We start from the raw sequence: 11089 nt of genomic DNA on the forward strand, positions 1-11089 counted from the left end.
CGTGTGGAAAATGAATTTAAATGCCAAGGCATTTGGCTGTTTTGTTGCTTTTTATTTTACAGAACTTGCAATTTTACATTTTCGGATGACATATTGTTTTTCAAAAAGATACATACACACCACTGGAGTGACGGACATCGCACACCTCCCGTGGCTGTTTACAATCATTAATGGAATGCGAGCAAACAATTTGAGTTTATAAAGGTATAAATAGGTGAATATAATAACATTTAACAAGATAATGCATTAAAAATGTATTGAAATTCGATTCCAGTAGGGCTTTCACGTAAATTTCCGTACGGATTGTTCGGATTTTTTTTTTTGAATTTCAATTTACAAGGTTTTCTGTTTTGATTTAACATTGCTGCACATATTACTTATCTATTTAATTTCTTCATTTTTGTAAGTTTCTTTTACGTTGCCATTCAATCGGCTCCAATTAGACGACATGCGCTGCAGTCGTTTCGGCAAAGGTCGACGCTGCATCTGGGTTCAATTTGCTCGACACTGGATTGGCACCTCCTCCTCCGGCACTTCGCTGCTGACCGGCAATCGGATGGTGTAGCTGCTGCTCAAACTGCTGCTGCTGGGGAAAGTGCTCGGGCACGTGGTGAATGGGCCGGAAGATGGTGGCCAGGTCGAGGGTATGATCGAGCCGACGTGCCGAGATTAGAAAGACGGCCTTCACGCGCTCAAATGTGGGCGCATCATAGACGGATCGCGCCGTGTTGGACAGATCGAAGGGCTCCTCGATGTTCAGCTCCTTCCACTGGTAGACATCGTTCTTGGGGCTTTTCGCCATTCGGCATGTGGAAACCGGCAGGACACCACCAGTTCGAATGGAGATGGCAAGGTTCCGAAAACTGTATGCAAATAAAAAATGGCGAATTACATTCAGTGGATGGAAAATCAGATCGGCACTTACTCAAAGCTGCTGTAGTACTTGAAGAAACCCAAAAGGTGCTCCCCGAGCGTCTGGGTGTTTAGCGCCTGGTAGGGCTCGATCGGTTCGATGAGATCCAGGTCCAGGCAGTCCTGTTGTCCCAGCTGGAACTTCTCCGGATACAGCGAGTGCAGGCAGGGCAGGACGTGGGGCACGCAGGCGTGCTGCAGGTAGTGCAGCACCATTAGCACCAGCGAGTAGCTGGAAATGGTCATGCGCTTGGCATCGTTGATGTCGTGATACTGGGCCCAGAGCTTCACAATCACCACCAATGGTCGTGTTCGCCAATCCACTACAAGGATATAGTTTGAGTTACAAAATTTCTTATAAACAAAGCACTCATAAGTGGGACATACATTTAAAAGTAAACATATTCATTCGATTCACACGGCAACTAAAAGATGGTAAACTTACTTGTAACATTATCCTCTGAAAGGATTGCTAGCTTTTTAAAACATTTAGGACAGGCACTCAGTCAATCAAACGCACACCAAATTCTAATAGAGTCATTGACAAGAACATGAAGAATTTTCAATACAAATTGAATTTAAATACCAAAAACTCTGAAGAACATCTTACTTTGGGCGTAAAGTTGTAGCAGATAGGTGTTTTTGATACCCACGCAGTTGTTGAAGTTGAGATCGACCTCGATTCCATTGGTGATGTCCTTGAAGCGCAGGATCGGCACTCTTGCCTCGATCAGATTGAAGTCCTGAAAAACCTCTGCAAACGACAGTCACTTTGTTCCGGAATCAGTACACGGAATTCGTTGTCCTTACCCGTGTCCTTTAAAACCGCGTTAAACAAAGTGAGAATGATCAGTGCCTCCGTTCGCTTCTCATTGTGGAAGTGTTGGTGCTGGTGCTGGTGGTACTGATGCTGGTGGGGATGTACCCCCTGCTCGGGCAGCAGACACATGTCGATATCGGATGAGTCCGTCCCGAAGCCCGTGATGGTGGATCCAACTAGGCAGATGCGATACCTCTCAAACATCGGTTGCTGTATTTTACATTACATTAAATAATGTTCATACATTTATTAGCTTAACTTACGTGCATCCATAGGTACAAGTACCGCCAGAGACGCATTTTAAGCTTAAACTTCTTGTGCGTTTGCTGGGCTCCCCGGAATCTCTTCCAGATTTCCGCCGACAGATTGTCGTACTTGCACATGCAGATGAGCTTCTCTGGCTGCACGGCGACCTCAATATTTCGCGCTTGGGCCAAGTAGCGATCGGGAGGCAGGAGCATCTCGTACCACGGCCCTCCGGCTCCAGCAGCAACTGGAGTTGGGTTCGGCGATGAGATGGACGGATGTGGAGGCGGTGGTGGTGGTGGTGGGCGGTGCGGAACATAGGAGCTCATTGCATGTCCGCCCATCTGGCCATGTGGACGATTACTGGCATGTGATGCGGGATGTTGCTGGTGCAACGGATGCTGCACACGCATCTCGGCCAGATGCGGAGATAATTGAGCAGATCCCAGTGCGCTAGGAGTTGGCGAAACAGAGAGATGGCCACTATGGCCCAAGCTGAAAATAAATTAGTGAATAGATCAACTTGGCTTCATCAGGCCTAAGCCCGTACCAGACTTACCGACTGCGATTGCTTGTTCCGCTCCAGTGCGACTCACTGCCAAGTGAGGATGAGGAGAGCGCTGGCGATGCGGGTCGTAGTGCAACGGCATTACCATCCTTGCTGTGCGGCGATTTTCCGGCTCCTGTTGCACTTCCGCAGCTGGAACCGTAGGAGGCCGGATAGCAGGGCGAACTGGAGTGCGGCCACACGGTAGCTGGAGGCGCCTGGTGACCCTGATTGCCCGGATTGCAGTACCTGTCGGCAAAGTGAAAGAACATATGTGGCGGTGGCGGCGGCGGAGGATGTGAACTCGTCCCAGTCGGGATTGGGTGCGAGGATGGCTGCTGCTGATGGGGCGGAATAATGTAGTGCCCCGCCTGATTATAACTTGGACTCGTGGACAACTTGTCCACACTGGCGGCCGCCGCAGTGATGGCCTCATCCAGCTGGGCGCAGCTTATCATTTTGGTGGGCGTGGTTGTGGTCACCGGTGACAGCAATCCGTGGCCACCAAGCAAAGCCAGCGGTGGCGGTGGAAACATGTTTCGTACGTGGTTCGTTGGCGCAGGTAAAACAGAACCGGATACCGGAGCAGATGCGGAGCGAACCGCCGGGGGCAGTGCTCTGTCCACAGGGGTCGGCGTTGTGCTGGAAGCTGGCGTTATCGAAATGTTCGGCTTGCTGAGCAGCGATGGCTTGACCACCGGTGTTGATCCTGCTTCTGATGCGGCTTCGCTGGTTGCCTCCGTATCCACATGAATATAAGTAAGATTATAGATATTTTGGTGCTCGGAGCGCGTGGGCGTTGAACCAACCTCGCCCGTCAATGGATTATAGCTGTGCTGGTAGTAGCCGTTCTTACTATTGCCACCCTGCATTCGGCGGTGCATGGCGTTGAAGTGGCTGCTGGCCAAGATCTCGATTGTCTGCTGTTGCTGATGTGGATGGTGGTGCTGTTGCTGTCCAGATGCGGATCTGTCCGCTTGATCCCCACTCTTTCCCGGTGGACTGTAGTGCATCTTCTTGTTAATGCCGCTGCCGTTGTCGCTGTGCTTCCGGCGGAAGTGCGGATGCGTGTGCTGCTGCTGCTGGTTAGCATGATGTTGCTGCTGCTGCTGATGCTGGTATTGCTGATAGACATTCTGGGCATTGCGGTACCGCTGCTGCTGCTGCTGGTAGCCAGACCCCGCCGACTGATGTCCATATTGGTTTCGTGAATAGTTTCTATTCCCGTTGCTGCTGCTGCTGTTTCCAATCATGTTGCTGCTGCTGTTGTTGTGGCTGCTGTTGCTGCCCGTATTACTGCTGCTGTGCTGACTGGACTTCTCAGTGCTATCCGGCAGCATTTCCTTCTGCAGGAAGGAGGCGATGGTCAACTGCTTGGGCTGCGAATAGTAATATGGATAGTAGTTGTGCTGCTGATGCTGCTGATAGCCCGAGTTGCGCCTGTGCTCGAGTGACAGCGACTGCTGTTGCTGCTGTTGCTCCGATGCTGCAGCTGCTGCTGCTACTGCGGCCGCCGACACAACTGCTGCAACGGTTTCCTTCTGAAAGAAATCACGGATTAAGCCTGGAGTTGAGAGCATAGCTAAGAAACCACTCACATCTTTGAGCTGACTAGCGCTAGTCTGTGGGTAATTGGTTTTCCAGAAACTTAAAGGTTGCTGTCGCGGTCGCTGCTTAGCCGACTGATCCTGCTCCTGATCCTGACTTTTACCCATGTTCGCTTCAGTTCCACTGCCTGCGCTCGCCGCGTTTCCTGTGTACCTCTTGTTGTTGCAGGAAGCTGTTCCGGTTACCTCTGTTTCCGCCGATTCTGCTGCAGCTTCCGAGCATCCAGATTCCGACTCCGATTTGCGAAAGTAGCCGGCACATGCGTCCGCTGATGAGGAGTTGCGCCGCTTGGTAACAATGCTATTGGTGTTGTTATTTCTGCAGCTGATATTATTGTTATTAATGTTGTTGTTGCTGCTGCTGCTACTGTTCTCATTGAGCCATTTGGCTGGCTTTGTTCTGTTGCTGCAACTGCTGCTGCTGCTACTGCTAGTGTTGTTGTTGTTGTTAGTGTTGTTGTTGTTGTTACTGCTGTTGTTGTTGTTGCTGTCGCTAGACTTGCTATCAGAAACCTGTGCGTTAGCAATATTTTGATTCTTCATCAGCACATCGTTGTTGTTCATCGCCTGCTGCTCTTGTTGCAGCTGCATTTGCTGCTGTTGCTGCTGCTGCTGCCGCTGGAAGTACGAAGATGGATGCTGTTGCTGCTGCTGCAGACTGTTGTTGCCATTGCTGTTGCCATTGCCAAAGTATTTCTTTCGGGCCCACGAATGACTATTATTATTATTATTATTGTTGTTGTTGTTGTTGCTGCTGCTGTTGTTGTTGTTGCAGTAGTGCAGTTGCTGCTGTCCCTTGTTGGCCTCGTTGTTGCTGTTGCTGTTACTGCTGTGGCAACCATTCACCTGGCGCATCAGATTGGCCGTCTTATTGTTGTACTTGCCAAACTTCAGATGACATTGTCCCGGCTTGGAACTCGGCGATCCGGCGGACATTAGTGGCCGGAACTCGAGTTGCTGCGACTGCTGATGCTGCTGCTGTTGCTGCTGCATGGTCGTGTTGCAAGTTCCTGTGGCGCTGCTCTCGGCAACATCTGCGGCAAAGATCTTCATGTCGCCGGATATGCGGGTGGTGAACATAGCCCAGGTATTGGGAAATCTAGGGTATGTGGCTGTCGTGGCTCGAGTTTTGGGTATAAAAAATTGCTCGGCCCGTGCGCTCAGTTGCTTAAAACTAGTTTTTAATTTAGGATAAAATTATTTTTAATTTTTTTAGATTCTTTTTCGAGTTGAAAAACTTTTTTAGATTTTTTTTATTGTTTTTTTTTGCTTTGATATATATTATAAATTTTTGTGTATTTTTATATTTTTGATTTTTTTAGGTTTTCTTTTCTTTTTTGTATTTTGGTGCTTTTAGTCATATACACTTTATTTCATTTCAGGATTTTAAATATTGACTTTGACTCACTTTCAACGGCCACCAGTGTAAAAGTACCGTATTTTCACACACACACTCTTTTAATTTTCGTAAATTGCGGTCTCCTTGCCTATCCTCTCTTTTCTTTACTTCTCGTTTCGTTGTGTGTGATAGGGGGGTCCAAAAAGAACCGTTACATGCAAGGAGAACCGAAATCGCAACGCAAAGTGGGCAAAATAAAAAAGGCAATAAAGCCCGGCAACTGCAAGAAGAGAATATGAGCGGAAAATAAGCGTTTATAAAGTTCAAAATAGAAGTGGAAAGAAAGCGCGCCAAAAACTCACCATTGCCAAATATTCGGGGGCGTTGCAATTTTCCCGGAACCGGCAACAGAAAACCGGAAACGGGACCAAAAACAAACGGTGCTTATCTTGTTGAGCGATTGTCGCACTGCTCCGTTCTCAATAGTATCCAACACACACTTTCCACATCAATTCTAACATTCATAAAAAACTAAAACTGCGCCTGCAACGCTCTGAAATCATCTAGCAACTACTGTACCAATCGGGACTTGCATCGTATCCATCGATACCTCCCGCGGGACGAGCCTTTGGTCCACCTGTGATCGATAGTATTCGCCTCCCGATTCGAAGCGAGATAACGATATTCCTGCAACGTCTTAACCCTTTGCATCCAAACAATTACGATCAAGTTCTCTTCATAGTTTAGTTCAAAACTTTAAAAATCCTCTTCTATTGATCCCAAAAAAAGTAAAACCTGATATTTTATAGTGATTTTTATTAAAGAAGTCAACAATAAAGCATTTTTTGGTACTACTTTCGCTCTCAGAACCGATTAAACAGCGACTTCCAGAATAAACGTGCTGGCAGTAAGGTGTCGCGGCCTACGCAGCTCTTGTGGGTCAGCCTAAAAGATGGGAAAAGCATATGATGAACATGGGGTTAAGTCATAAGAAGGTTCCCCTCCACAAATACTGAACATAAAAACTAAATGTAGCTACCATTTAAACTGAAGAAGTAGGTACTTATAACTGGATAAAAATAACATCCAATATGAAACAATGGAATATAAAATAAAGGAATAGATATAACAAAGGAACTCACAGGAAGTTAGCACGGCGCAGGCGCTCCAAGTATGAATCTGTGGCCACGGCGGAGAGGAAGATCTTGCGCACCTGCGGCGGCACCTTATCGTGAAGCTGCCTGGCGAGCTTCAGGTGCGTATTAGCGGCACTGGCCACATCGAATATGCAGTCCTCGACACCTTTGTCGTTGCTCTTCGAGCGAATGATGCGCTCCTGACTAACGCCATGCGACACTAGCACCTCGAGCGGGATGCAAGGCGCCTGCTGACGTCCTGCCAGCGGTATGGATCGCAGCAGGGTGGCGATGCCCTGGGCTTTGCCCAAGTGGGAGGCGGCATGATCGGCATTTAGGTCACGTACTCCGCCCACCTCCAACAGCAGGAGCAGTAGCGAGGAGAAGGTCTGTTCCGTGTACTCCTCCAGCTCGCGTATCGACTCAAATGCATGGGTGGGCGGACGTTCACGTGCTGTGACCAGACGACGCAAATAGACCTTATTAAGCTTGCGACTGCCCACCGTGTGTTTCAGTTCGCGCAGGACAGGCTGGTCCTCCACGTAGGATCGTTGGGAATCCGGCTCAAAGCACTTATCTATGGAGTCGTGCCAGAACTTAAGGCGCATTTTCGCTATTTGCGGCTCAATTTGCTGCAAGGATATGGAAATAAGTAAGTTTGACAAAATAAATAAGATTATATAAACTATTTATGGGATGTGGACAAAATCCGCTGGTGCTATAGATAAAACAGACAAGAAGTTAAAGCTCCTTTTGCAACTAAAGCCGCACGTTATTCTAACCCATGAAGTAAGCCCCAATGGATTCTGATGCCCCACTTACATGGCCGCTGACCGATCTGGAGACCTCCACATTGAATGCCCGCAGGGCGAAGGCAGCACGTCGCAGTTCCCGCGGAAGGAGCAGGGTGCACAGGTAGTTCTCGTAGTCGTATTTCCTAGTTATCCGCAATAGATTCATATTCAATTATACGGATAACGTGAGTCGTTCAAGTTTGTGCAGCTTACTCCACTAGACTCATGCAATGTTTGGCCCCGTATCCATTCTTGTCCACCTCAACCGCTTTCTTGTCCTTGGGATCCGCACTGATCTTGGCCTCCTGGTGAGTTCCGGCATGTCTCACAATTTCTTGGCCAGATTTGGCGTTGAATAACAATCGGCAATTCCAATTTCGCACCAGGCGCCGCATCTGTGCTTCTTCTATCCACCAGTCAACTGAACATATGTTCCGAGCGGCGCTACCAGATCGCGCTCGGTCTGTCAAAGAGTGGCTGCATTTGGGGTATTCTCGATTATTCGGAAATCATTCTTTGGCGGAAGATTCAAAAGCTTGTAAGTAAGTTTATTTTTAGCCTAGTTAAGAAAACTTTACCTCGATTACGAGATACTCACACTACACACATGTGTGTGTGCGTTGGTTGTGTTGCTTTAGATTGCCGAATCGCAAAATCCAATTTTTGAAGATGATTTTTTGCGAAAACCGCTTTTCTGTTATTTTGCGACTATAAATATCGATATTTTGATCATAACATTCGAAATATTAGTCCGAATATGGAATGGCATACCTCGTTGAGCTCGTAATTAAATTTCCTATCGAACTGTGTTTTCAAAAAAAATCTTATACATTTTTCACTTTTCTTCCAATTTTTGATAATGTTTTCTTGACCAAAATCGCTTTTCTGTTATTTTGCGGCTATAAATATCAGTATTTCAATCATAACATTCGAAATATTAGTCCGAATATGGAATGGCATATCTCGTTGAGCTCGTAATTAAATTTCCTATCGAACTGTGTTTTCAAAAAAAAACTTATAAATTTTTCACTTTTCTTCCAATTTTTCATGATGATTTTTTACCAAAATCGCTTTTCTGTTATTTTGCGGCTATAAATATCAGTATTTCAATCATAACATTCGAAATATTAGTCCGAATATGGAATGGCATACCTCGTTGAGCTCGTAATTAAATTTCCTATCGAACTGTGTTTTCAAAAAAAAACTTATACATTTTTCACTTTTCTTCAAATTTTTCATGATGATTTTTTACCAAAATCGCTTTTCTGTTATTTTGCGGCTATAAATATCAGTATTTCAATCATAACATTCGAAATATTAGTCAGAATATGGAATGGCATACCTCGTTGAGCTCGTAATTAAATTTCCTATCGAACTGTGTTTTCAAAAAAAAACGTATACATTTTTCACTTTTCTTCCAATTTTTGATGATGATTTTTTGCCGAAAACCGCTTTTCTGTTATTTTGCGACTATAAATATCAGTATTTCAATCATAACATTCGAAATATTAGTCCGAATATGGAATGGCATACCTCGTTGAGCTCGTAATTAAATTTCCTATCGAACTCCAGATATGAGCTCGTAATTAAACAAATAAATCAAAATGCCACAAAAATTTGTAGCAAATATAAGTGAGAAGAATGTTAAGCTACGATTCAATGTAAGTTAGGAAATTACAAAGTTTATTATTATGAATATGTGCACATACATCTGTGTGTGTACATATACTTATGAATGCATATTTTGAATTTGCTCAATTAATCCAAAACCATATGACTAAAATAGAGCTATAATATATTTAAGACACCATAACTATATACTTTAATTGCCGCATCACGAAGTGAGATGGATTATATATTGGAGCATTTTGGTTAAGCAGTTCTGGGGACCAAAACGCACGAACTATTGGATTAACCGCAGCATCCTCCAGCACTGCAGGATTGGGAGGGCGGCGGTATGCGTCCAATTCGTCGGTTGGGCCTTAAGCCTCCTCCGCCATAGCCACCGCCACCGCCTCCTCCTCCACCGCCACCGCCTCCGCCACCACCACCGCCACCTCCTCCTCCGCCTCCTCCCCAGCTGCTACTTCCCCATCCACTTCCGCGACGGGAGTTGTCTCCACTGTTATCATTTCCAGTGAATGGAGACAGGAACGATTCAAACCTGAAAAAAAGGTTATGGGTTAAAGCATCCTGAATCTGGAACCTTTATTTATCACTTACAACTGCTTGACGGCGAGCCATATACCCACGAATATGGCCAAAATCCGTCTCAAGTCCCAAGGACGTTTCTCCCATAGGCGACCATCTACAAAACAAAGGGCTGATCACTCTGGACATCACATGCTCATCCATTTCCACTCACTTTGATCGACGTACGCCATTTCAAGTCGAAACTAGCATGCAAATCTGTTGTTTCTTTCAAATATTTCCAAATCTGGGCCAAATCTTAATTTTTTGATCTGATTGTGTACAAAACAAAAATTGACGTGGTGTTTAGAGATGGACAAACAAAGCAGCTGATGAAACAACATATATCGCAAAGCCTGCGCTGATGTCATTCGATAGTCACTGAAAAATGTTAATTAATATCCATATAAATGGATAAATATTTGAATTTAAAAACACATTGTTTTGGAACTTATTAAAACAGCGCTTTTGCAAAAGTAATGGTTGGTATTTATTTATGTATTTCACCAGAGTTACTATGTATATTTGGGTACTGTGACTTTGAACTTGTAAATTGAACAATGTAAACCCGCAGACCGATAGAAAAAAACCTGTAGCTATATATTGGAGCTAGTTGGTAAATGGAACCGACGACGGCCACGTAAGCAGCGACCCAGGAATCAGTGATTAATCGTATTCAGCAGTTGTCCGCTCGAGTCCGAGTTTAAGGCAACTGCGTCATATGCGCCACATGGGCGGGATAAACCGTGATTTCTGGGCCATTTGGGATGCTGCTTGACGCGGCCAGCCTTCTGTCGGCGCGACATCCTCCCAAGAGTGCTGGAATCTTGGGTACCGGATGTCGCTACTATCCTCATCCGCCTCCAGCGGGCATATTGCAGCTCATAGACGGCTGAATGCGTCCGATCCGGCGGTTTGGTCTTAGTCCACCTGATCCAGATCCAGGTCTACCGCCACCTCCACCGCCGCCGCCTCCTCCGCCGCCACCGCCACCTCCCCATCCACCACCGCCTCCCCATCCATTTCCGCGTCGCGGATTGGCCTGGTTATCGTTGGCCGTAAAGGGAGCGAGGAATGTAAGGAATCTGCGGGGGAAAACATGCTGCATTAGTTGTTATGCACGACGTGCAGTCCAGTGGTCAACTCACAGCTGCTTGATGGCAAACCATATCCCCACAAATAGCTCCACAATCCGTCGCCAGTCCCACGGACGCTTCTCCCACACGCGCCCATCTGTGGAATCAAGACAATGCAATATGTGATGGGAATTCCAGGGTGAACTCAAGTATTTTGCACTCACTATGGTCGATGTACACCATGGCGCCTCGCTATCCTCCCGGATGCTCCAGCCACCGTTAATTTATCGCACAATTTTTTAAAGATAAGTATATTACAGATGTTTCACGTTCATCCAAAATATCAAACTACTATTAGTGATGGACCAGCTGCAATGTCAAGTCACTGGTATCGTATCACCGATATGCAAAAACCATCTGTA

At 46.1% G+C, this 11089-nt stretch overlaps 4 protein-coding genes across 7 annotated transcripts; all 4 read right to left on the bottom strand.

Moving 5' to 3' along the window:
* Window positions 1–31: 31 nt before the first annotated feature.
* LOC120455673 (poly(A) RNA polymerase gld-2 homolog B) lies at window positions 32–6057 on the bottom strand. Of its 4 annotated transcripts, none has more exons than XM_039642076.1 (8): window positions 5834–6057; window positions 4124–5751; window positions 2538–4063; window positions 1996–2473; window positions 1723–1942; window positions 1523–1666; window positions 926–1235; window positions 32–863 (listed from the first exon to the last, which is right to left on the bottom strand). In XM_039642076.1, the coding sequence occupies exons 2-8, from the start codon at window positions 5210–5212 to the stop codon at window positions 440–442; spliced, it is 4191 nt and encodes a 1396-aa protein (XP_039498010.1). In that variant the 5' UTR covers window positions 5213–5751; window positions 5834–6057; the 3' UTR covers window positions 32–439. The 4 variants fall into 4 exon arrangements, with proteins under 4 accessions (XP_039498010.1, XP_039498012.1, XP_039498011.1 ...); XM_039642078.1 differs by having other exon boundaries at window positions 1996–2431; window positions 2538–4066; XM_039642077.1 differs by having other exon boundaries at window positions 1996–2461; window positions 2538–4066.
* A 210-nt stretch (window positions 6058–6267) lies between these two features.
* On the bottom strand, window positions 6268–7836 carry LOC120456918 (NADH dehydrogenase (ubiquinone) complex I, assembly factor 6 homolog). The gene is made up of 4 exons (XM_039644052.2): window positions 7615–7836; window positions 7430–7544; window positions 6614–7239; window positions 6268–6416 (listed from the first exon to the last, which is right to left on the bottom strand). Exons 1-4 carry the CDS (start codon window positions 7794–7796, stop codon window positions 6335–6337), a joined length of 1005 nt encoding a protein of 334 aa, XP_039499986.1. The 5' UTR covers window positions 7797–7836; the 3' UTR covers window positions 6268–6334.
* Window positions 7837–9063: 1227 nt separating this feature from the next.
* On the bottom strand, window positions 9064–9926 carry LOC120455215 (glycine-rich selenoprotein). The gene is made up of 3 exons (XM_039641180.2): window positions 9767–9926; window positions 9625–9709; window positions 9064–9565 (listed from the first exon to the last, which is right to left on the bottom strand). Exons 1-3 carry the CDS (start codon window positions 9783–9785, stop codon window positions 9313–9315), a joined length of 357 nt encoding a protein of 118 aa, XP_039497114.1. The 5' UTR covers window positions 9786–9926; the 3' UTR covers window positions 9064–9312.
* Window positions 9927–10057: 131 nt separating this feature from the next.
* LOC120455216 (glycine-rich selenoprotein) lies at window positions 10058–11050 on the bottom strand. Its single transcript, XM_039641181.2, has 3 exons — window positions 10892–11050; window positions 10740–10824; window positions 10058–10676 (listed from the first exon to the last, which is right to left on the bottom strand). Exons 1-3 carry the CDS (start codon window positions 10908–10910, stop codon window positions 10445–10447), a joined length of 336 nt encoding a protein of 111 aa, XP_039497115.1. The 5' UTR covers window positions 10911–11050; the 3' UTR covers window positions 10058–10444.
* Window positions 11051–11089: the final 39 nt, after the last annotated feature.

The sequence above is a fragment of the Drosophila santomea genome, chromosome X, assembly GCF_016746245.2.
Source record: "Drosophila santomea strain STO CAGO 1482 chromosome X, Prin_Dsan_1.1, whole genome shotgun sequence".
Classification (NCBI taxonomy): Eukaryota; Metazoa; Arthropoda; class Insecta; order Diptera; family Drosophilidae; genus Drosophila; species Drosophila santomea.